Genomic DNA, 27,035 nt, shown 5'->3' with positions numbered 1-27,035 from the left:
TGGAGAAACGGGTTTCTCTCCTCCTCGCCTGCCTGCCTGCCCGTCTGCACAGAACAGAGCAGAGGAGCTGTGTCATGTGTAATTTAATACCAGACGCAGGCTGAATGAGCCTCACTGCACACAGAGAGCCCCCTCACAGCCTGAGAGGCAGGCAGGCAGGAGAGGCAGGCAGGCTAAGCAGGCAGACTTCCAGGGTCCGGCTCAGCCCTCCATGACAGGACAAAGAGCAGGGGATGAGGGACCGACCAGAGCCCTAGTGAGGGACCGACCAGAGCCCTAGTGAGGGACCGACCAGAGCCCTAGTGAGGGACCGACCAGAGCCCTAGTGAGGGACCGACCAGAGCCCTGGTGAAGAACCGACCAGAGCCCTAGTGGACCCATCAACGTCTCCCTCTCCCCGTGGCCAGGTACCAGAACCCCCCCCCCCCCTCTCTCTCTGTTCTGTTTCCTCTGTTACAGTAGTACAGTCACAGTGTTGAAGGCAGCCAGTAGTGTAATAGAGATTTACTGTACTAGAATGGGCAGTAGCAGCACTTTCCTAAAGAGAACAGAACAGCACAGAATTCTGCACTGTAAGGGGTTTTAGATATGCCACTGTAAGAGGTTTTAGATATGCCACTGTAAGGGGTTTTAGATATGCCACTGTAAGAGGGTTTAAACATGTCACTGTAAGAGGTTTTAGACATGCCACTGTAAGAGGTTTTAAACATGCCACTGTAAGGGGTTTTAGACATGCCACTGTAAGAGGTTTTAGACATGCCACTGTAAGAGGTTTTAATCATGCCACTGTAAGCGGTTTTAGACATGTCACTGTAAGGGGTTTTAGACATGCCACTGTAAGAGGTTTTAGACATGCCACTGTAAGAGGTTTTAGACATGCCACTGTAAGAGGTTTTAGACATGCCACTGTAAGAGGTTTTAAACATGCCACTGTAAGAGGTTTTAAACATGCCACTGTAAGGGGTTTTAGACATGCCACTGTAAGAGGTTTTAGACATGCCACTGTAAGAGGTTTTAATCATGCCACTGTAAGCGGTTTTAGACATGTCACTGTAAGGGGTTTTAGACATGCCACTGTAAGAGGTTTTAGACATGCCACTGTAAGAGGTTTTAGACATGCCACTGTAAAAGGTTTTAGACATGCCACTGTAAGAGGTTTTAGACATGCCACTGTAAGAGGTTTTAGACATGCATGCTTGCACTCATTGCCTATTGATGATTTTGTCCAGGACATATTGCAATTTAAGCTGTTGCCTTTTTTTCTTAAGTGGAAAACTTTCTCTTGTAAGAAGAGAAGTGTATATGCTGTTTGTGCACTTGAGGTGTAAATGTCTCTGGCCGTGTTCCAATGCAATCACCGTACTTTCTCCCTCTGGGAATGCTGGGAAGAACAAGGCTCTGGTAAACATCCCCTGTCACAGTTTCTTTCTCTAGATAATAACGCTGGGTTCAAGGCTTCAGGGCGCTTTCTGATACACCAGTTTTCTGAAACAGGAGCAACTGAGAGGAAGTGTGTGGTAAAGGATCATACTGAAGGTTTTTAAGGATTAGTGGTCAGTGCTGTATGTTCTGTTGGAATGTTCTCTCTGGGGGTTGGAATACCACCCTAAAGCCAACAGGGGATACACTGCATGAACACTGCAACCCTAAAGCCAAGAGGGGATACACCGCATGAAGCACTGGAACCCTAAAGCCAAGAGGGGATACACCGCATGAACACTGCAACCCTAAAGCCAAGAGGGGATACACCGCATGAAGCACTGGAACCCTAAAGCCAAGAGGGGATACACCGCATGAACTGCAACCCACTGGAACCCTAAAGCCAAGAGGGGGCATGAAGCACTGCAACCCTAAAGCCAAGAGGGGATACACCGCATGAAGCACTGGAACCCTAAAGCCAAGAGGGGATACACCGCATGAAGCACTGCAACCCTAAAGCCAAGAGGGGATACACCGCATGAAGCACTGCAACCCTAAAGCCAAGAGGGGATACACCGCATGAAGCACTGCAACCCTAAAGCCAAGAGGGGATGAAGCACTGCAACCCTAAAGCCAAGAGGGGATACACCGCATGAAGCACTGCAACCCTAAAGCCAAGAGGGGATACACCGCATGAAGCACTGCAACCCTAAAGCCAAGAGGGGATACACCGCATGAAGCACTGCAACCCTAAAGCCAAGAGGGGATACACCGCATGAAGCACTGCAACCCTAAAGCCAAGAGGGGATACACCGCATGAACTGCAACCCAGGGGATGCATGAAGCACTGCAACCCTAAAGCCAAGAGGGGATACACCGCATGAAGCAACCCTAAAGCCAAGAGGGGATACACCGCATGAAGCACTGCAACCCTAAAGCCAAGAGGGGATACACCGCATGAAGCACTGCAACCCTAAAGCCAAGAGGGGATACACCGCATGAAGCACTGCAACCCTAAAGCCAAGAGGGGATACACCGCATGAAGCACTGCAACCCTAAAGCCAAGAGGGGATACACTGCAATAAAGAAGGAATACACCGCATGAACACTGCAACCCTAAAGCCAAGAGGGGATACACCGCATGAAGCACTGCAACCCTAAAGCCAAGAGGGGATACACTGCATGAAGCACTGCAACCCTAAAGCCAAGAGGGGATACACTGCATGAAGCACTGCAACCCTAAAGCCAAGAAGGAATACACCGCATGAACACTGCAACCCTAAAGCCAAGAGGGGATACACCGCATGAAGCACTGCAACCCTAAAGGCAAGAGGGGATACACTGCATGGAGCACTGCAACCCTAAAGCCAAGAGGGGATACACTGCATGAAGCACTGCAACACTTCACCCTATTTTCTCAGTTATCTCTGGAAGAGCAAGAATAACATAGAGCTTTCAATGATCCCTGTGTTAAATACATTTTGACATGTATTTATTGGATAAACTCCCCTCTGCCTGCATGCTTGTGAGAGAGAGTGTTCTAATTAGTGCTCCATGCTGTGTAAGCGTTCTCTGAGGATTGTGCTGTGGGGAACAGATACAGACTCTGTCTGCCTCCCAAATGCCCATAGGGCTCTGGTCAGAAGTAGTGCACTGCGTGGGGAATAGGGTGCCATTTGGGACACACTGACTGAACACCTCAGGCAACCTGAAAGGAAACTCAGTCAGATCAGGTCACGGTCGGGAATGAGTTTGGTTTGGGTGGCAGCAGGGTCGACTGGGAAATGAAAATAAATTCTCCGGTACAGTACAGTCCTTGTGTTCTGCACCACTTCTTATGGACGTTATTTTCTCTCTGTTTCCATCCCCAGTGCTCTATGCTGTGTTAGTAAAGCATTGAGATGCAGGCTGTGTAGGCAGCCACCCTGCACTGTAGCTTTAAGGCTGCCTGCTGCTATAATGAGGCTGTTCACTGATCCATCCAGGTGCTGCGAGGGGAACTACCTACAGTGGTTTAGCATTATAATACTCCTTTGGGGTGTTTCACTTGCACAACATCCAATAATTACAGTCTACAATAGACCAACAACATGGAGTCTATGTTGAGACAACGTTTTGTGGTGGTTGTGTGATTGCTGTTCTTTCACAGCAACTTGAGTTCCTCAGTTCAAGCACTTTGGTTGGACAGCGAGGAACCGACAGCGTACAGTGTGCTTTCCTTTGCATTACTAGACAGCTCAACACACACAGCCCAGTCTGCCTCCTGTTGGTAAGTGCTGTGTGTGTTGTGTTGAAGCCTGTGTGACCCCAGCTGTCTCTGTTAACTCTATCAGCAGCATCATACTGGGTTCTCCAGCCCCCGCCGAGCCCCATCTCTTTAGCTGTACAGTGCATTAGTCTCACTCCCCACGGCTCTCAAGTTGTGTCGGCCGGGTCATTCGCCCATTTGCACTTTGACCAGCATGCCTGATGCCTGACTCCAGATAGAGGTGCATTACCATCTGTTATTACCACAGGGAATTGGTCTGGGATGGAGGTTGGCCAGTGAATTATAGTGCAGGACATTACTCAGTACCACTGCTACATGGTTTTACACAGACCTCCCTACATCCAACACGGGTATGGAAATGCATTGATTATTTAGATTTTTCAGATTTCAAACTTTTACTGGTATTATAATTTTCCTGCAGAGCACACACTTGGGATTATTGCGTTAAAATACAGCTGTTCTTTGTAAACCCTGTGTGTGTTGTACTGTATGTGTGTCTATGAGTTTTGTTTAATGTTGTGTTAGTGTATGTAAGTTGTTTTGTCTGAAACGTTGTTCCCTCTGCTGCTATTGGACCAGGTCTCTCTTGGAAAAGAGATGTTCCAGTTGAACAGTACAGTACAGTGAGTGAGTGAGTGAGTGAGTGAGTGGTGAGTGAGTGAGTGAGTGAGTGAGTGAGTGAGTGAGTGAGTGAGTGAGTGAGTGGCTATGCCAGCCTGGTCTGATAAGGCTGAATGGGCCCGGAGCTAGATGGCCTGGGCATTGGGCTGGGCCGAATATGGGCCGAAGTTGTGCCGGAACTGGGCCAGAGCTGGGCAGACCAGAGGGGGGGTTAGAGGCCCAAAGCTCCCATTTGCACTCCATATGGGAGAGTGTGTGTTTACACTGGCAGGGGCACGGCCGGCCTCTAACAGTGCTTACGTGGAGAGAGACTAACTTACAACAAACTGTCTGAATGGCCCTAGATGGCAGTCATCTTTGTGTTATAATGGTTTATTTTCAGGGAGCAGATTAAATACCCACGGATGGATTGAGACCTCACTAGTGTAGCTTTGCTGCGTGTTTGCTTGCTAGGTAGGATACTATAGGGCAAAGTGTTCTCAGACTGAAGAATTCTCTAACTCCATTGTGTCTATAAACTCAATGTTTACACCACCTCTTCTCCATCTCTCCCTGTGACTGGACTGTTCTACTGTGGAAGGCTGTGGGGGAGGAGGAGTGGGGGTGATACAGTTGGACTGGCTCACTGTAGCAGGAGATGGAGGGTGTTGTCTGGCAGACATTATGGCTGCTGCCTCACATCACACTTGGGACTAATGAGTCAATACTGTACAGGTCCATCGCTGGTGGGGGTGAAAACACACACACACACACACACACACACACACACACACACACACACACACACACACACACACACACACACACACACACACACACACACACACACACACACACACACACACACACACACACACACACACACACACACACACAGCAAGCAGAGCCAGACACACTGCTACATAACGTTGAGGTAGGTTTGTCATCATTGCTAAACCATAAAAGTGGATTAATATTTCCTCTGGGGAAGTTTCTGCCTTATGTTTGCCCGTACTGTAACCTGGGTTGGACCTTATAAATCGAGGTCAACATGAGGAATGACTGTTGTCATGACTAAGATATCATTGTTTTACTGGTAGAATAGCGGATATCCTGGGAACCATATTTGAATGGCATACATATAACTACTAAATATATACATGATCATTAAGAGCATTCAAGGTGCCGACAGAGATGGCCGCCTCGCTTCGCGTTCCTAGGAAACTATGCAGTTTTTTGTTTTTTTACGTGTTATTTCTTACATTAGTACCCCAGGTCATCTTAGGTTTCATTACATACAGTCGAGAAGAACTACTGAATATAAGATCAGCGTCAACTCACCATCAGTACGACCAAGAATATGTTTTCCGCGACGCGGATCCTGTGTTCTGCCTTACAAACAGGACAACGGAATGGATCGCATGCAGCGACCCAAGAAAACGACTCCGAAAAAGAGGGAAACGTAGCGGTCTTCTGGTCAGACTCCGGACAAGGGCACATCGCGCACCACTCCCCAGCATTCTTCTTGCCAATGTCCAGTCTCTTGACAACAAGGTTGATGAAATCCGAGCAAGGGTAGCATTCCAGAGGGACATCAGAGACTGCAACGTTCTCTGCTTCACGGAAACATGGCTTACTGGGAAGACGCTATCCGATGCGGTGCAGCCAACGGGTTTCTCCACGCATCGCGCGGACAGAAACAAACATCTTTCTGGTAAGAAGAGTGGCAAGGGCGTATGCCTCATGACTAACGAGACATGGTGTGATGAAGGAAACATACAGGAACATACATCCTTCTGTTCACCTGATTTAGAATTCCTCACAATCAAATGTAGACCGTATTATCTTCCAAGAGAATTCCCTTCGATTATAATCACAGCCGTATATATCCCCCCCCAAGCAGACACATCGATGGCTCTGAACGAACTTTATTTAACTCTTTGCAAACTGGAAACCATTTATCCGGAGGCTGCATTCATTGTAGCTGGGGATTTTAACAAAGCTAATCTGAAAACAAGACTCCCTAAATTTTATCAGCATATCGATTGCGCAACCAGGGGTGGTAAAACCTTGGATCATTGTTACTCTAACTTCCGCGACGCATATAAGGCCCTGCCCCGCCCCCCTTTCGGAAAAGCTGACCACGACTCCATTTTGTTGATCCCTGCCTACAGGCAGAAACTTAAACAAGAGGCTCCCACGCTGAGGTCTGTCCAACGCTGGTCAGACCAAGCTGACTCCACACTCCAAGACTGCTTCCATCACGTGGACTGGGACATGTTTCGTATTGCGTCAGATTAAAATATTGACAAATACGCTGATTCGGTGTGCGAGTTCATTAGAACGTGCGTCGAAGATGTCGTTCCCATAGCAACGATAAAAACATTCCCTAACCAGAAACCGTGGATTGATGGCAGCATTCGCGTGAAACTGAAAGCGCGAACCACTGCTTTTAATCAGGACAAGGTGTCTGGCAACATGACCGAATACAAACAGTGCAGCTATTCCCTCCGCAAGGCTATTAAACAAGCTAAGTAGAATCTCAATTCAACGGCTCAGACACAAGAGGCATGTGGCAGGGTCTACAGTCAATCACGGACTACAAGAAGAAACCCAGCCCAGTCACGGACCAGGATGTCTTGCTCCCAGGCAGACTAAATAACTTTTTTTGCCCGCTTTGAGGACAATACAGTGCCACTGACACGGCCTGCAACGAGTTTTAAGTTCCTCGGCATACACATCACAGACAAACTGAATTGGTCCACTCACACTGACAGCGTCGTGAAGAAGGCGCAGCAGCGCCTATTCAACCTCAGGAGGCTGAAGAAATTCGGCTTGTCATCAAAAGCACTCACAAACTTCTACAGATGCACAATCGAGAGCATCCTGGCGGGCTGTATCACCGCCTGGTACGGCAACTGCTCCGCCCTCAACCGTAAGGCTCTCCAGAGGGTAGTGAGGTCTGAACAACGCATCACTGGGGGCAAACTACCTGCCCTCCAGGACACCTACACCACCCGATGTTACAGGAAGGTCATAAAGATCATCAAGGACATCAACCACCCGAACCACTGCCTGTTCACCCCGCTATCATCCAGAAGGCGAGGTCAGTACAGGTGCATCAAAGCTGGGACCGAGAGACTGAAAAACAGCTTCTATCTCAAGGCCATCAGACTGTTAAACAGCCACCACTAACATTGAGTGGCTGCTGCCATCACACTGTCATTGACACTGACCCAACTCCAGCCACTTTAATAATGGGAATTGATGGGAAATGATGTAAATATATCACTAGCCACTTTAAACAATGCTACCTTATATAATGTTACTTACCCTACATTATTCATCTCATATGCATACGTATATACTGTACTCTACATCATCGACTGCATCCTTATGTAATACATGTATCACTAGCCACTTGATCTATGCCACTTTGTTTACTTTGTCTACATACTCATCTCATATGTATATACTGTACTCGATACCATCTACTGTATGCTGCTCTGTACCATCACTCATTCATATATCCTTATGTACATATTCTTTATCCCCTTACACTGTGTATAAGACAGTAGTTTTGGAATTGTTAGTTAGATTACTTGTTGGTTATCACTGCATTGTCGGAACTAGAAGCACAAGCATTTCGCTACACTCGCATTAACACCTGCTAACCATGTGTATGTGACAAATACAATTTGATTTGATTTGATTTGAGGTGCATCATCAACACTAACCTGTAACACCAGTGATAATAATACACTCTGGGTAATTCCATTCAGCTACACACAGCCTTCCCTCAGGGTAATTCCATTCAGCTACACACAGCCTTCCCTCAGGGTAATTCCATTCAGCTACACACAGCCTTCCCTCAGGGTAATTCCATTCAGCTACACACAGCCTTCCCTCAGGTTAATTCCATTCAGCTACACACAGCCTTCCCTCGGGGTAATTCCATTCAGCTACACACAGCCTTCCCTCAGGGTAATTCCATTCAGCTACACACAGCCTTCCCTCAGGTTAATTCCATTCAGCTACACACAGCCTTCCCTCAGAGTAATTCCATTCAGCTACACACAGCCTTCCCTCAGAGTAATTCCATTCAGCAACACACAGCCTTCCCTCAGGTTAATTCCATTCAGCTACACACAGCCTTCCCTCAGGTTAATTCCATTCAGCTACACACAGCCTTCCCTCAGCGTAATTCCATTCAGCTACACACAGCCTTCCCTCAGGTTAATTCCATTCAGCTACACAGAGCCTTCCCTCAGGTTAATTCCATTCAGCTACACACAGCCTTCCCTCAGGTTAATTCCATTCAGCTACACACAGCCTTCCCTCAGCTACACACAGCCTTCCCTCAGGTTAATTCCATTCAGCTACACACAGCCTTCCCTCAGGTTAATTCCATTCAGCTACACACAGCCTTCCCTCAGCTACACACAGCCTTCCCTCAGGTTAATTCCATTCAGCTACACACAGCCTTCCCTCAGGTTAATTCCATTCAGCTACACAGAGTCTTCCCTCAGGTTAATTCCATTCAGCTACACACAGCCTTCCCTCAGGGTAATTCCATTCAGCTACACACAGCCTTCCCTCAGGTTAATTCCATTCAGCTACACACAGCCTTCCCTCAGGGTAATTCCATTCAGCTACACACAGCCTTCCCTTGGGGTAAGGTAGTTAGGGAGGTCTTTACAGCCACCATGTTTATCAGAGTTTGTTTACAGGAGTGGACGTACACAGACATGTAAACATCCTCCTCTTTGATGAATGTTCGTTGAATGTTCGTTAGCCTAGTGTACAGATGACTTACTGACTGGAGAGAGCGAGAGCGAGAGCGAGAGAGAAGAGCGGACCGCCACCAGGTTTTGTGTTGGGAATAGAGGAACAGAGAGATAGGAGAAGAGAGGAGGGGAACAGAGAGAGGAGAAGGGAGGAGAGGAACAGAGAGATAGAGGAGAAGAGAGGAGGAGAACAGAGAGATAGAAGGGAGGAGAGGAACAGAGAGATAGGAGAAGGGAGGAGAGGAACAGAGAGACAGGAGAAGGGAGGAGAGGAACAGAGAGATAGGAGAAGGGAGGAGAGGAACAGAGAGATAGGAGAAGGGAGGAGAGGAACAGAGAGATAGAGAAAGGAGAGAGGATCATAGATATGGGAGAAGGGAGGAGAGGAACAGAGATAGAAGAAGGGAGGAAGAGCAACAGAGAGGGAGGAGAAGAGAACAGAGAGATAGGAACAGAGAATGGGAGAAGGGAGAGGAACAGAGAGATAGGAGAAGGGAGGAGAGGAACAGAGAGATAGGAGATAGGGAGGAGAGGAACAGAGAGATAGGAGAAGGGAGGAGAGGAACAGAGAGATAGGAGAAGGGAGGAGAGGAACAGAGAGATAAGAGAAGGATCAGAGGAACAGAGAGATGGGAGAAGGGAGAAGAGCAACAGAGAGATAGGAGAAGGGAGGAGAGGAACAGAGAGATAGGAGAAGGGAGGATAGGAACAGAAAGACTGAGGAACAAAGGAAATGGGGCACTGTTCCATGACAGTGTTTTAACTCTCTGTTTGAGGGAGAGAGGAATCATAGAACATGCTTTAGTTTGAGAAGGGGAGGAGAGGAACAGAGAGATCCCTCTCTAAGGGAGGAGAGGAACAGAGAGATAGAGAGAAGGGAGGAGAGGAACAGAGATAGGGAGAAGATGAACAGAGAGATCTAGGGAGAAGAGCAACAGAGAGATAGGAGAAGGGAGGAGAGGAACTTTCTTAGGAGAAGGGAGGAGAGGAACAGAGAGATAGGAGAATCCCTCCCTTTCTTCCTCTCTATCCCTCCCTTTCAGAGATAGAAGAAGGGAGAAGAGCAACAGAGAGATAGAAGAAGGGAGAAGAGCAACAGAGAGATCTCTATCAGAGGAACAGAGAGATGGGAGAAGGGAGAAGAGCAACATAGAGATAGGAGATGGGAGGAGAGGAACAGAGAGATAGGAGAAGGGAGGAGAGGAACAGAGAGATATCCCTCCCTTTCTTCAGAAAGACTGAGGAACAAAGGAAATCACTCCCTTCCATGACAGTGTCTTCCCTCCCTTTTTCCTATCATATAACATGCTTTATGTTTGTTTCTCTCCATCCTTCTTCCCTCCCTTTCTTCCTCTCTATCCCTCCCTTTCTTCCTCTCTATCCCTCCCTTTCTTCCTCTCTATCCCTCCCTTTCTTCCTCTCTATCCCTCCTTTCTTCCTCTCTATCCCTCCCTTTCTTCCTCTCTATCCCTCCCTTTCTTCCTCTCTATCCCTCCCTTTCTTCCTCTCTATCCCTCCCTTTCTTCCTCTCTATCCCTCCCTTTCTTCCTCTCTATCCCTTCCTTTCTTCCTCTCTATCCCTCCCTTTCTTCCTCTCTATCCCTTCCTTTCTTCCTCTCTATCCCTCCCTTTCTTCCTCTCTATCCCTCCCTTTCTTCCTCTCTATCCCTCCCTTCCTTCTTCCTTCCTCTATCCCTTTCTATCCCTCCGTTTCTTCCTTCCTCTATCCCTCCCAAACAATGAACTCTCCCTTCCTCCTCTCTCTCTCTCCTCTCTCTCTCTCTCTCTCTCTCTCTCTCTCTCTCTCTCTCTCTCTCTCTCTCTCTCTCTCTCTCTCTCTCTCTCTCTCACACAGCTGTAACCAGCCTTCCCTGGCACCAGCAGAAACCCAAGGTCATCTCTGATTACACAAGGCCATCCCTCTCCCCTTCCCACCCTCTTGTTCCAGTCTTGCCGCTCCCCCATCTCCCAGTGGTGGCATTGGGGCTCCCAGGATGCGGCTGCTCAGCGCTCTGCTGCTCCTCCTGCTCCTCAGGTCCACTGAGCCCAGGAAGGGTGGACGGAACAGAGAAAGGGGCAGGGCCCGGGGTAAAGGCAGGGCCAATGCTGTCAAACGCCAAACCTCTGAATGCAAGGAATACATGGAGGCCGGAGAGAAATACCTGGACTGTCAGGACCGCCAGCTGACCGGGGTGCAACAGCACTGGCCTGAAGACATCCACCACCTCCTGCTGGCCCGCAACAAGATCCAGGTGCTCAGAGACAACACCTTCTCCCAGTTCAAGAACCTAAAGAGTCTGGATCTACAACAGAATGAGCTCTACATGGTGGAGGAGGAGGCGTTCGCAGGGCTGGGACAGCTCACTACTCTGCTTCTTCAGCACAACCAGATGAAGACAGCTTCTGAGGAGCACCTGCTGCCCTTGCCAAACCTCCGCTACCTGCGTCTCTATGACAACCCCTGGGACTGCCGGTGCTCGCTGGATAGTCTGGTCAGGACCCTGCAGGTGCCCAGCAACCGTAACCTAGGGAACTACGCCAAGTGTTCGGAGCCGGACGCGCTGAGAGGTCAGAAGCTGAAGAAGATGAGGCCAGAGCTGCTGTGTGCTGAGTATGGGGAGGGCCATCTGCCAGGGCAGAAACCTCAGGAGGGGCAGGGTAGTCTGCCCAAACCACCTCCCATCAAGAAGTACCCTGATGCCAACTCCTTGTGCCACACCTACATGTTCCCCAAACCCATGCTGGACTGCAAGAGCAAAGGTAAGCTATGAGCCAACCAAGCTTGTCTCCCTTTCATTTGTTTGTGTGACCTGTGTGAAGAATGTCCTCCTTGGAGGACAATGGCGTGTTGTATTCTGGTCTTTCAGAACACTGGAGTGAGTTATTGGGGTTCTCAGGGCCATGGGTTCCTCGACCCAGATGAATCTCTACTGAAACAGCTTTTTAGTCCAAGATTAGGACTAGTATGGGTCAGGGAAACCGGCCCTCCGTGTATGAGTCACATGTCCATCTGAAATCTCTGGCCATTGTTCACTACACATGGTTGTTGTGAGGACTTTTGCAACAGTATGGAGGAGAGGCTGGCTGCTGGATACTCCAGAGCTGTGGTTGATAAGGAGTACTTTCTAAATGTGTTCTCGATAATTTCCCTGAGTCAGAATGTGGTAGGAGACGACTGTAAACCGAGAGGCCTTAGAGTGACGGCTTGCAGCGTGAAAACCATGGAAACCATCATGTAACGTTAGACACAAAGGGACCAAGGGAAAATATGGAGTCTCATTTCTGTCTCCCGTCCAGACTCTCACATCTGGGGCCGTTTCTGTGCTATGTATAACTGCCACATTAAAACTGCTATCAGCACTATAACCTCTAGAGAGATTAGGTTTCAATATTGTTTTTCAAATAGTCGTTAGGCCCAGACCCATGGGACTGACTACAAATCCTGCATGGAGTCCATGCTGTGTGGGGACTGCTTTTGTTTGAGCTCCAAAATATAACATGAATAGTCCCTTCATATTGATTTAGTATAGACGTGACAGTATAGTCATGAATAGTCCCTTCATAATTATTTAGTATAGACGTGGCAGTATAGTCATGAATAGTCCCTTCATATTGATTTAGTATAGACGTGGCAGTATAGTCATGAATAGTCCCTTCATAATTATTTAGTATAGACGTGACAGTATAGTCATGAATAGTCCCTTCATATTGATTTAGTATAGACGTGACAGTATAGTCATGAATAGTCCCTTCATATTGATTTAGTATAGACAGTATGGTCATGAATAGTATTATTTAGTCATGAATAGTCCCTTCATAATTGATTTAGTATAGACGTGGCAGTATGGTCATGAATAGTCCCTTCATATTGATTTAGTATAGACGTGGCAGTATAGTCATGAATAGTCCCTTCATATTGATTTAGTATAGACGTGGCAGTATGGTCATGAATAGTCCCTTCATATTGATTTAGTATAGACGTGGCAGTATAGTCATGAATAGTCCCTTCATATTGATTTAGTAGACGTGGCAGTATAGTCATGAATAGTCCCTTCATATTGATTTAGTATAGACGTGAATAGTCCCTTCAGTATGGTCATGAATAGTCCCTTCATATTGATTTAGTATAGACGTGGCAGTATAGTCATGAATAGTCCCTTCATATTGATTTAGTATAGACGTGGCAGTATAGTCATGAATAGTCCCTTCATATTGATTTAGTATAGACGTGGCAGTATAGTCATGAATAGTCCCTTCATATTGATTTAGTATAGACGTGACAGTATAGTCATGAATAGTCCCTTCATATTGATTTAGTATAGACGTGACAGTATAGTCATGAATAGTCCCTTCATATTGATTTAGTATTGACAGTATAGTCATGAATAGTCCCTTCATATTGATTTAGTATAGACGTGACAGTATAGTCATGAATAGTCCCTTCATATTGATTTAGTATAGACGTGACAGTATAGTCATGAATAGTCCCTTCATATTGATTTAGTATAGACGTGGCAGTATAGTCATGAATAGTCCCTTCATATTGATTTAGTATAGACGTGGCAGTATAGTCATGAATAGTCCCTTCATATTGATTTAGTATAGACGTGGCAGTATAGTCATGAATAGTCCCTTCATATTGATTTAGTATAGACGTGGCAGTATGGTCATGAATAGTCCCTTCATATTGATTTAGTATAGACGTGGCAGTATGGTCATGAATAGTCCCTTCATATTGATTTAGTATAGACGTGGCAGTATAGTCATGAATAGTCCCTTCATATTGATTTAGTATAGACGTGGCAGTATGGTCATGAATAGTCCCTTCATATTGATTTAGTATAGACGTGGCAGTATAGTCATGAATAGTCCCTTCATATTGATTTAGTATAGACGTGGCAGTATAGTCATGAATAGTCCCTTCATATTGATTTAGTATAGACGTGGCAGTATAGTCATGAATAGTCCCTTCATATTGATTTAGTATAGACGTGGCAGTATAGTCATGAATAGTCCCTTCATATTGATTTAGTATAGACGTGGCAGTATAGTCATGAATAGTCCCTTCATATTGATTTAGTATAGACGTGGCAGTATAGTCATGAATAGTCCCTTCATATTGATTTAGTATAGACGTGGCAGTATAGTCATGAATAGTCCCTTCATATTGATTTAGTATAGACGTGGCAGTATAGTCATGAATAGTCCCTTCATATTGATTTAGTATAGACGTGGCAGTATAGTCATGAATAGTCCCTTCATATTGATTTAGTATAGACGTGGCAGTATAGTCATGAATAGTCCCTTCATATTGATTTAGTATAGACGTGGCAGTATAGTCATGAATAGTCCCTTCATATTGATTTAGTATAGACGTGGCAGTATAGTCATGAATAGTCCCTTCATATTGATTTAGTATAGACGTGGCAGTATAGTCATGAATAGTCCCTTCATATTGATTTAGTATAGACGTGGCAGTATAGTCATGAATAGTCCCTTCATATTGATTTAGTATAGACGTGGCAGTATAGTCATAAATAGTCCCTTCATATTGATTTAGTATAGACGTGGCAGTATAGTCATGAATAGTCCCTTCATATTGATTTAGTATAGACGTGACAGTATAGTCATGAATAGTCCCTTCATATTGATTTAGTATAGACGTGGCAGTATAGTCATGAATAGTCCCTTCATATTGATTTAGTAAAGACGTGGCAGTATGGTCATGAATAGTCCCTTCATATTGATTTAGTAAAGACGTGGCAGTATAGTCATGAATAGTCCCTTCATATTGATTTAGTATAGACGTGGCAGTATGGTCATGAATAGTCCCTTCATATTGATTTAGTATAGACGTGGCAGTATGGTCATGAATAGTCCCTTCATATTGATTTAGTAAAGACGTGGCAGTATGGTCATGAATAGTCCCTTCATATTGATTTAGTAAAGACGTGGCAGTATGGTCATGAATAGTCCCTTCATATTGATTTAGTATAGACGTGGCAGTATAGTCATGAATAGTCCCTTCATATTGATTTAGTATAGACGTGGCAGTATAGTCATGAATAGTCCCTTCATATTGATTTAGTATAGACGTGGCAGTATGGTCATGAATAGTCCCTTCATATTGATTTAGTATAGACGTGGCAGTATAGTCATGAATAGTCCCTTCATATTGATTTAGTATAGACGTGGCAGTATAGTCATGAATAGTCCCTTCATATTGATTTAGTATAGACGTGGCAGTATAGTCATGAATAGTCCCTTCATAATTATTTAGTATAGACGTGGCAGTATAGTCATGAATAGTCCCTTCATATTGATTTAGTATAGACGTGGCAGTATAGTCATGAATAGTCCCTTCATAATTATTTAGTATAGACGTGGCAGTATAGTCATGAATAGTCCCTTCATAATTATTTAGTATAGACGTGGCAGTATAGTCATGAATAGTCCCTTCATAATTGATTTAGTATAGACGTGGCAGTATAGTCATGAATAGTCCCTTCATATTGATTTAGTATAGACGTGGCAGTATAGTCATGAATAGTCCCTTCATATTGATTTAGTATAGACGTGGCAGTATAGTCATGAATAGTCCCTTCATATTGATTTAGTATAGACGTGGCAGTATAGTCATGAATAGTCCCTTCATATTGATTTAGTATAGACGTGGCAGTATAGTCATGAATAGTCCCTTCATATTGATTTAGTATAGACATGGCAGTATAGTCATGAATAGTCCCTTCATATTGATTTAGTATAGACGTGGCAGTATAGTCATGAATAGTCTCTTCATATTGATTTAGTGTGGAAGTGGCAGCACTCTGATGTATTGTTCTACTGTATATTTTTGACTTGTCACAGTGAACTGGCCCTTTGATCAAGATGATGAATGACAGTCATATAATGATGTACTGTCCCTATCCTGTCCCCAGAAAGCCATTTGTCGGAGTGCAGTTAAACGTGCAAGAAGCAGCAACACTGGTCTCTCTATTCTACTGTCGCTATATAAAAGATCCCCATGTTCAGCTGGAGGAAACTATTTCTCTTCCCCTCTGGAAAGGCTTTCAATCAGTCCTTTATCTGAACCTCACTAGATCATCTCACTGGTCATAGCCTCCCTCCCTCCCTCCCTCTCCCTCCCTCTCTCTCTCTCTCTCTCTCTCTCTCTCTCTCTCTCTCTCTCTCTCTCTCTCTCTCTCTCTCTCTCTCTCCCTCTCTCTCTCTCAATCCCTCTCTCATCTGTGAATTCCGAGCCTTAATATACTGTAACTAATAACTGACCAGAGGTCATTACACTGGAAACAAAGTCTCATTTGTAAACACTGGAAATGTCCCTACAGTACACTACCGAACTGTGCGGGAGCAAGACAGAATGTATCTAACCACAAATAAATCATCTCTGTGGTACATACATGATATGTGGGAGAATATGTCAGAGTGCTTGTTAGATAAATGTCGTCCAGGCAAGATGACGCCTGGTTTAGTCCTGATCTATCATTAGCAGAACAGTTGAGTCAGCATATGGAGAGTTGGCCTGCTTGTCATCTCTGTAAAGCCTGACCTCCTCTTCTGACATTATATCATGGTTTCTTGGAGTTCCTGTAACCGATCGCCGGGTGTTTTGTCAGCTGACACATTCTGGGGGAGTCATGATGTGTAGCAGAGAGGGAGTCATATTCTGCTGGTGGTGTCCTCTCCTCCACAGCATGACGGGTAATATTCTGCTGGTAGTCTCCTCTCCTCCACAGCATGATGGGTAATATTCTGCTGGTAGTCTCCTCTCCTCCACAGCATGATGGGTAATATTCTGCTGGTTGTCTCCTCTCCTCCACAGCATGATGGGTAATATTCTGCTGGTAGTCTCCTCTCCTCCACAGCATGATGGGTAATATTCTGCTGGTAGTCTCCTCTCCTCCACAGCATGATGGGTAATATTCTGCTGGTGGTCTCCTCTCCTCCACAGCATCCTCCACAGCATGATGGGTAATATTCTGCTGGTAGTCTCCACCTCTCCTCCAACAGCATGATGGGTAATATTCTGCTGGTGGTCTCCTCTACTCCAAAGCATGATGGGTAATATTCTGCTGGTGGTCTCCTCTACTCCACAGCATGATGGGTAATATTCTGCTAGTTGTCTCCTCTCCTCCACAGCATGATGAGTAATATTCTGCTGGTGGTCTCCTCTCCTCCACAGCATGATGGGTATAATATTCTGCTGGTGGTCTCCTCTCCTCCACAGCATGATGGGTAATATTCTGCTGGTGGTCTCCTCTCCTCCACAGCATTATGGGTATAATATTCTGCTGGTGGTCTCCTCTCCTTCACCGGATGATGGGTAATATTCTGCTGGTGGTCTCCTCTCCTCCACCGGATGATGGGTAATATTCTGCTGGTAGTCTCCTCTCCACCACAGCAGCGTTGATTTCCTTGATATACAGGCATGTTGGGCACCTGACTCTGTAAAAGCAGCACTGTGCATTTACAATCTAAATGAACGGCTGTATAGGTTTAGTTTCCTGCCGTCTGTAAACAACATGTGATTTTAATAAACTATATCAGGGATGGGCAACTGGCCGCCACCCCCCTTTTGTTGGCCCGCGGAAACATTTCTAAAAACATTTCAAATAAACTTCCTGTTGAGAGTTAGAATAGTGGTTGTGCATCAGCAGTTGTTCTGTTGTTACGTCAGTCACTGACAGCTTCAGTAATTAGACTGGCTAGTTAGTCTAGGGGCCAGCCATCTAAACTTCTAGTAAGCCTGGTCAAATTGCAGACCGGTGGGCCCCCATTGATTTTATTAATCACTCTCACACAGATATCCTCTTAAAAACTGCAAACATTTCTCTAAACCCTATGGCAAAATGAGTACAATTGTATGGAATTTGTTATAAAATTACTAAATCTTCTCTCCGCCCCATGAAAAAATGTCACTTATAGGATATAGGGCCGGCTCTGACTGTATGAGTGGGTATGGATATAGGGCCAGCTCTGACTGTATGGATATAGGGCTGGCTCTGGTATGGATATAGGGGGCTGACAGGGCTCTGACTGTATGAGTGGGTATGGATATAGGGCCTGGCTCTGACTGTATGAGTGGGTATGGATATAGGGCCAGCTCTGACTGATGAGTGGGTATGGATATAGGGGGCCAGCTCTGACTGTATGAGTGGGTATGGATATGAGTGGGTATGGATATAGGGCCAGCTCTGACTGTATGAGTGGGTATGGATATAGGGCCAGCTCTGACTGTATGAGTGGGTATGGATATAGGGCCGGCTCTGACTGTATGAGTGGGTATGGATATAGGGCCAGCTCTGACTGTATGAGTGGGTATGGATATAGGGCCAGCTCTGACTGTATGGCTCTGACTGAGTGGGTATGGATATGCTCTGACTGTAGTGGGTATGGATATAGGGCCAGCTCTGACTGTGAGTGGGTATGGATATAGGGCCAGCTCTGACTGTATGAGTGGGTATGGATATAGGGCCAGCTCTGACTGTATGAGTGGGTATGAGTGGGTATGGATATAGGGGCTCTGACTGTATGAGTGGGTATGGGGCTCTGACTGTATGATGGGTATAGGGCCAGCTCTGACTGTATGAGTGGGTATGGATATAGGGCCAGCTCTGACTGTATGAGTGGGTATGGATATAGGGCCAGCTCTGACTGTATGAGTGGGTAGGGATATAGGGCCAGCTCTGACTGTATGAGTGGGTATGGATATAGGGCCAGCTCTGACTGTGAGTGGGAGTAGGGCCAGCTCTGGTATGAGTGGGTAGGGATATAGGGCCAGCTCTGACTGTATGAGTGGGTATGGATATAGGGCCAGCTCTGACTGTATGAGTGGGTATGGATATAGGGCCAGCTCTGACTGTATGAGTGGGTAGGGATATAGGGCCAGCTCTGACTGTATGAGTGGGTAGGGATATAGGGCCAGCTCTGACTGTATGAGTGGGTAGGGATATAGGGCCAGCTCTGACTGTATGAGTGGGTATGGATATAGGGCCAGCTCTGACTGTATGAGTGGGTATGGGGCTCTGACTGTATGAGTGGGTATGGATATAGGGCCAGCTCTGACTGTATGAGTGGGTATGGATATAGGGCTGGCTCTGACTGTATGAGTGGGTATGGATATAGGGCTGGCTCTGACTGTATGAGTGGGTATGGATATAGGGCCGGCTCTGACTGTATGAGTGGGTAGGGATATAGGGCCGGCTCTGACTGTATGAGTGGGTATGGATATAGGGCCGGCTCTGACTGTGGCCCCTTATGATGAGTTCAGATTCTTTCTGAAAACGGTTATGGCTGAACGACCCTGACTTCTCCCAACATCCCAACCATCTGCATGTTTCCCCACTCACTGCTGTAGTCTGAACTCACTGCTGTAGTCTGAACTCACTGCTGTAGTCTGAACTCACTGCTGTAGTCTGAACTCACTGCTGTAGTCTGAACTCACTGCTGTAGTCTGAACTCACTGCTGTAGTCTGAACTCACTGCTGTAGTCTGAACTCACTGCTGTAGTCTGAACTCACTGCTGTAGTCTGAACTCACTGCTGTAGTCTGAACTCACTGCTGTAGTCTGAACTAAAGCATATCACAGGTGTTGTGAGGCAGGGGTCCGATAGATAGGGGAAAGAGAGAACATCTCCCATGTGTCCCAAATGGCACCCTATTCCCTACATAGTGCACTACTTTTAACCAGAGCCCTACCATGGCCCATAGGGATATGGACAAAAGTAGTGTACTATCTAGTGAATAGGGTGTCATTGCTCCAGCAACCTCATCTAAAAGCCATGGAGCGCTAATCTCCTTTCCTTACAGTGGAGGAGGATGGATGTCCTATGCTGTTATGATATTAGAGCAGATGTCTGTCGTTAAGGTCTGTGATAGTTCCTTTAGCCGAATGATGAATAAACCGTGCTCAGAATGTGGCCAACTGGAAGCAGTCCAAGACTGCACGTGGATTTTGACGAACACAGAAAGGTCCTGTGTCGTTCATGAAATTAAAAAGGAAGGTTTTCCACCACAGCTAGGTTCATTCTCAGCTGAGCGCTTTCATTGTGAACATGACTTAGAAAACTGGTTCCAAAGACATCATTCATGATAAATTGTTAGTAGAAGTTGAATGCATTTTAGAGACCACCTACTTCGTCTTCGTGTCTTAGTCTTTATTTTAAACTCTAGATTGAGAACAATGGCTCTTGCAGAAGTTTTCCTTCTATGGTAAAGGCTGCTGGCGATCACAAAAAAAAAGACAGAAGCTCTCAGAGGTCTTTTACGCCTGTGGGATCCCTGTTTCATACGGTAACCTTCATGTTTCATACCCTTCAAAGGCTAAGGTCAACCCAGAGTGCTGTGAATAACAGTCCTGCTTGGCACAGACATACAACATGGCTACAGAGGGACTATAGAAAGGGGAGGCCATCTTGATATTCTCACACACTCGGAATTCACATATGTAGGAATGCAAATTTCATTGGGTTGAAATAATCACATATGTCCCAAGGTTCCTTGTGTGTCCGCTTATGTTTTTGTTCATGTTTTCATGCACTATGATAGCTAGCTGATCTGGCCATTGTACACATGTCTGGGTAAGCCATTAACATCTCACTGACCTCCATATTCTCTCTCTCTTTCTCCCCCTTCTCTTTCCCCCCTCCCTCCAGAACTGAAGAACGTCCCCTCAAGTCTCCCGTCAGACATTGTGAGGATGGACTTGTCCAGTAACAGCATCACTCAGCTCCGGCCCAAGGAGTTTGTTGCTGTCAGGGACCTGAAGCTTCTCAACCTCAGCAGTAACAGTCTGGATCAGATCGACACAGGTGAGGAGAGACCATACACTTCCTTCAAACAGCACAATCATTGTGGATGTGTGCCAAGTCATGCTGCACAGAGGATCAGATCTCACAACACCTGAAGAAGGGTTTAATAAGATACAGCAATCTGACATATATATGCTTTTTGTTATATATGTTTTGATTTGTGACTTACAGTAGTGAGTGGACACACTTCCTTACTGGTCCCCCATTGTAATCGGAGAGGAATCAGAGGAGGACCTTAACCTTGAGTCCATTCATCACAAAATGGAGGCATGGCTTTATTTCCTCCTGAAATAGAATTGTTAGAATCCCTGGGGTAATGTGGAGAAAGAGGCAGAAGAAAGACAAATAAAAAACTCATATACTTTATATACCATACCAGTACTTTATATACCATACCAGTACTTTATATACCATACCAGTACTTTATATACCATACCAGTACTTTATATATACCATACCAGTACTTTATATACCATTCCAGTATACCATACCAGTACTTTATATACCATACCAGTATACCATATACCATACCAGTACTTTATATACCATACCAGTATACCATATACCATACCAGTACTTTATATACCATACCAGTATACCATATACCATACCAGTACTTTATTTACTATTCCAGTATACCATATACCATACCAGTACTTTATATACCATACCAGTACTTTATATACCATACCAGTATACCATATACCATACCAGTACTTTATATACCATACCAGTATACCATATACCATACCAGTACTTTATATACCATACCAGTATACCATATACCATACCAGTACTTTATATTTATATACCATACCAATATACCATATACCATACCAGTACTTTATATACCATACCAATATACCATATACCATACCAGTACTTTATATACCATACCAGTACTTTATATACCATACCAGTACTTTATATACCATACCAGTACTTTATATACCATACCAGTACTTTATATACCATACCAGACAGCATTGAGTTTGGATCAATTCCACACATAGATAAAAACCCTTAACGCTCATTGGCTTCTCACACGGATGAATCGACTTAAAGGAGACTATGATGCCATAAACCTGCTCCATCTCGTTTGTAGAACCAACAAGATTCTCTATTTGCTGAGGAATCACTACACTACCTTCTAGTTCTGTTATGTATGAGAACTGGGGGAAAAACGCTGTCTCATTATTCATAGGCTCACAAGAACTGGTCACATAGCCAGGAAGCTTTGCCATGGAAGGAAAATAGTTCCCTTATCATTAATTATTGCAGAACATATGCAAACAATTGAGTATTTCCCTGAGTTGTTAACAAGTAATTAATGGTGGTTAATTCCGACCAACTATGACAACCAGTACTGTACAAACACAGTCATTAACTACTATGATCGAGGAGAAAGAATAAGAACGAAATAGCCTGTTATGGATAAACAGCCAATCCGTTCTGGACAGAGAAAGCAACTGCAAATTGAACACAATTCTCATGAAGTATTCACAAAATGCACCCTCAGTTTTCTCAGGGACTGTGAGAAGCTAAGCTCTGTAGCAAGCCCAAACCGGTTTAAAAAATAGACCAGAATTGTTGTCTCATTGAGTTGCACAGACAAACCAGTAGAAACCAGACAGTAATTATCATGAGTATGATAAGAGCATAATCTCAGGGGGTTTGTGGGAGTGGTAACAGGAGGGTCACTCTGGAGACAGTGCTAAATACAGTAGGCCTATCTGTCTTTATGGTGCTAGCTTGCACTGCCACCATTACTCAGGGCTACACTGCAGGAAACACATCTTAAAGATGTCTGCTAGCTATTAGGCACATCGTAGCCACATCAACAGGCAGCTTGAATTAGAGCTGAGACTAGGTGATGGGGAGAACACTGGTCAAAGTTAATATAAGCATGTGTTTGAAGACGAGGTGCTGAAAATGCTGTCAGAAATTAGTTATGGAAGCTGTTACTCTTTCTCGTGTTACAGTGGAACATTAGTTCCCGGTAATAATTCAGTATTCATGTCCGTTAGGTGACATTACTTCCATTGAAACTTTCCACTGAGTGCTACTGTATAAGATGAATTGAAGTAGCAACTGACCTCTAACCCCAACGTCCTCTCTCCCTTGTCCCCCCTCTTCAGCTTAATCCACTGGGCACCTGCACCTGTCCAGTAGGAATTTATTCCACTGAGACTTGTGCTATAAGATTCATTGAAATTTCCTGTCCCTCTAACCAACCCTTAACATCCTGCATTTCTCCCCCTCTCCATAGCTGCGTTTGCGGGCCTCCTGTACCTGCGAGAGCTGGACCTGTCCAACAACAGCCTGCACTACTTCCAGTACGGAGTGTTGGAGGACCTGTACTTCCTCAGGATGCTGAATCTGGGGGATAACCCCTGGGTCTGTGACTACAACATCCACTACCTGATCTACTGGCTGAAGCATCACCCCGGGGTGGCCTACTCTGGCCTAATCTGCACCGAGCCTCAGGAGTTCAGGGGCTGGCCCGTGGAGAATTATGTCAAGACCTACAACGGAGAGTGTCCCAAGGATAAGGATCCACAGCCAGGGAAGGGTGATACAGGACAGGGACAGACGGCTCAGGAGCTAGTGGCCGAGACAGAGGAGGCGGAGATGGAGCTTCTGCCGAAGCCTCTGAGAGACCCCAGACCAAAGAAATATGAGGTCACCAGGTTGACTTAATAGGACAGAGTTGGAAATTAGAAGAGAACTGTTGTTGTTGTTTTCTATTATCACAGAACATTCCAATTCAGTCTATCAGATTTTCTTTTGTAACTTTCGAATTCCCACCAGCATAACCAATGCAGGACAGTTGGATTCCCAACAGCATAACCAATGCAGGACAGTTGGATTCCCACCAGCATAACCAATGCAGGACAGTTGGATTCCCACCAGCATAACCAATGCAGGACAGTTGGATTCCCAACAGCATAACCAATGCAGGACAGTTGGATTCCCACCAGCATAACCAATGCAGGACAGTTGGATTCCCAACAGCATGACCAATGCAGGACAGCTGGATTCCCAACAGCATGGCCAATGCAGGACAGTTGGATTCCCATCAGCATGACCAATGCAGGACAGTTGGATTCCCAACAGCATGGCCAATGCAGGACAGCTGGATTCCCAACAGCATGGCCAATGCAGGACAGTTGGATTCCCAACAGCATGGCCAATGCAGGACAGCTGGATTCCCAACAGCATGGCCAATGCAGGACAGCTGGATTCCCAACAGCATGACCAATGCAGGACAGCTGGATTCCCAACAGCATGACCAATGCAGGACAGCTGGATTCCCAACAGCATGGCCAATGCAGGACAGCTGGATTCCCAACAGCATGACCAATGCAGGACAGCTGGATTCCCAACAGCATGGCCAATGCAGGACAGCTGGATTCCCACCAGCATGACTAATGCAGGACAGCTGGATTCCCAACAGCATAACCAATGCAGGACAGCTGGATTCCCAACAGCATAACCAATGCAGGACAGTTGGATTCCCAACAGCATAACCAATGCAGGACAGTTGGATTCCCACCAGCATAACCAATGCAGGACAGTTGTTGCTGTTTTCATTACAAGAATATTTCGTTCTGGATATACTTTTTTTGAAAAAGTAGAGGTTGATATATTTTTTACGATATCCAATTGTTAGTTACAGTGTTGTCCCATCGCTGCAACTCCTGTATGGACTAGGGAGAAGCGAAGGTCAAGAGCCATGAGTCCTCCGAAGCACCAATATGTCGGAGGAAACATCATATAGCTGGTGACCGAAGTCAACATGCACGCAGCTACCACAAGGAGTCACTAGAGTGCAACGGGACAAGGACATCCCAGCCGGCCAAACGCTCCGTAACCCAGACAATTGTGCGCCGCCTCATGGTCGCGGCCGGCTACGACACAGCCCGGGATCGAACCCAGATCTGTATAGACGGGAGGCCCGAGGTACATTTCTTCTAAATGTATGATTTAGACAATCTGTTCATGAAATAAAAGCCATTTTTTCTGAAATGAATTTAATTTTACCTTTATTTAACTGGGCAAGTCAGCTAAGAACACATTCTTATTTCCAATGACGGCCTGGGAACAGTGGGTTAACTGCCTGTTCAGGGGCAGAATGACAGATTTGTACCTTGTCAGCTCAGGGGTTTGAACTCACAACCTTCCGGTTGCTAGTCCAATGCTCTGACCACTAGGCCACTCTGCCGCCCCCCCTAACCCCTTCAACTATCTGTTAGATCTGTGATGCTTCACCATAAAACATGGAGCGTCTTCGGGTCAGTTCAAAACAGCTGTTCCAGGGCTTTACTACCTCTTCCTCTCCACACTACCTCTTCCTCTCTGCACCTCAACACATGAAGCTGAGGAGTTAGACATGGACCCGCTGAAGACCTAAAGTACATTTAGTCGGTCCATACGATCCTGAACAGAAACCGATGTCTTGGTTCATACACACCGTAAGTCATTCACACATGCAGGGATTGTGGGCCATCTGATGTATGTGGTGGGTTTCTATAGTGGCATGTGTCCTGGATGATCCTGAAGGTCCCATGTTAGCCAGCGGAGCCCTGTGACATCACGGGAGTCAGACATGACTCTGATGTTCTAAGCAGTATTGTAAGCATCTCAGTGAGCCAGGATACGTCCAACACTAGTATGCACAGCTGTTACTCTCAGAGCTTTCTCACATTTGGGAAACGTGTTGTTTGGTATGTCAGAAAAAGAGGAGGAAACAATTTCTTCAGTCAAGCTGTCCAATTATCTGATGTTCTGCTATCTGAGGAGAGAGTCTGAAGATCACTGCCTGTGAATGTCTATTTAAAAACATTTGAACATTTTCTTGGTCACATATACATGGTTAGCAGATGTTATTGCGAGTGTAGCGAAATGCTTATGCTTCTAGTTCTGACAGTGCAGTAATATCTACAGGTAATCTAACAATTCCACAACAACTACCTAATACACACAAATCTAAGTAAAGGAATGGAATAAGAATATATACATATAAATATATGGATGAGCAATGACCGAGTGGCATAGGTAAGATGCAGTAGATGGTATAAAATACAGTATATACATATGAGACGAGTAATGCAAGATATGTAAACATTATTAAAGTGACTAGTGATCAATTTATTAAAGTGGCCAATGATTTCAAGTCTGTATGTAGGCAGCAGCCTCTCTGTGTTAGTGGTGGCTGTTTAACAGTCTGATGGCCTTGAGATAGAAGCTGTTTTTCAGTCTCTCGGTCTCAGCTTTGATGCACCTGTACTGACCTCGCCTTCTGGATGGTAGTGGGGTGAACAGGCAGTGACTCGGGTGGTTGTTGTGATCTTTTTGGCTTTCCTGTGACATCGGGTGCTGTTGGTGTCCTGGAGGGCAGGGAGTTTGCCCCCGGTGATGCCGCACCAGCCGGTGAGACCGCACCACCCTCTGGAGAGCCCTGTGGCTGTGGGCGGTGCAGTTACCATACCAGGCGGTGATACAGCCCGACAGGATGCTCTCAAATGTGCATCTGTAAAAGTTTGTGAGGGTTTTACATTTCTTCAGCCTCCTGAGGTTGAAGAGGCGCTGTTACACCTTCTTCACCACACTGTGTGTGGGTGGACCATTTCAGTTTGTCCATGATGTGTACGCCGAGGAACTTAAAACGTTATACCTTCTCCACTGCTGTCTCGTCGATGTGGATAGGGGGGTTCTCCCTCTGCTGTTTCCCGAAGTCCACAATCATCTCCTTTGTTTTGTTGACCTTGAGTGAGAGGTTGTTTTCCTGACACCACACTCCGAGGGCCCTCACCTCCTCCCTATAGGTCGTCTTCATTGTTGGTTATCAAACCTACTACTGTTATGTCGTCTACAGACTTGATGATTGAGTTGGAGGCGTGCATGGCCACGCAGTCATGGGTGAACAGGGAGTATGCACCCTTGTGGGGCCCTAGTGTTGAGGATCAGCGAAGTGGAGATGCTATTTCCTACTTTCACCAGCTGGGGGCGACCCGTCAGGAAGTCCAGGACCCGGTTGCACATGGCGGGGTTCAGACCCAGGGCCTCAAGCTTAATGATGACCTTAGAGGGTACTATGGTGTTGAATGCTGAGCTGTAATCAATGAACAG

The 27,035-nt window shown here is 45.7% G+C and overlaps 1 protein-coding gene across 1 annotated transcript; it reads left to right on the top strand.

The window, feature by feature from the left end:
- lrrc17 (leucine rich repeat containing 17) lies at nucleotides 1-24,932 on the top strand. The gene is made up of 4 exons (XM_046336484.1): nucleotides 1-407; nucleotides 10,931-11,835; nucleotides 20,748-20,903; nucleotides 23,173-24,932. The coding sequence occupies exons 2-4, from the start codon at nucleotides 11,070-11,072 to the stop codon at nucleotides 23,601-23,603; spliced, it is 1,353 nt and encodes a 450-aa protein (XP_046192440.1). The 5' UTR covers nucleotides 1-407; nucleotides 10,931-11,069; the 3' UTR covers nucleotides 23,604-24,932.
- The last annotated feature ends 2,103 nt before the right edge of the window (nucleotides 24,933-27,035 follow it).

This window comes from Oncorhynchus gorbuscha, unplaced genomic scaffold (assembly GCF_021184085.1).
Source record: "Oncorhynchus gorbuscha isolate QuinsamMale2020 ecotype Even-year unplaced genomic scaffold, OgorEven_v1.0 Un_scaffold_1060, whole genome shotgun sequence".
Lineage (NCBI taxonomy): Eukaryota > Metazoa > Chordata > Actinopteri > Salmoniformes > Salmonidae > Oncorhynchus > Oncorhynchus gorbuscha.
Note: the sequence above shows the minus strand (reverse complement) of the source record. Positions and strands in the feature narration are given on the sequence as shown.

Coding starts and splice junctions, on each gene's coding strand:
- lrrc17 (XM_046336484.1), top strand. CDS start 11,070: ATGCGGCTGCTCAGCGCTCTGCTGCTCCTCCTGCTCCTCAGGTCCACT. Junction 11,836..20,747: donor GCTGGACTGCAAGAGCAAAG/GTAAGCTATGAG, acceptor CCCTCCCTCCAG/AACTGAAGAACGTCCCCTCA. Junction 20,904..23,172: donor TCTGGATCAGATCGACACAG/GTGAGGAGAGAC, acceptor CCCTCTCCATAG/CTGCGTTTGCGGGCCTCCTG.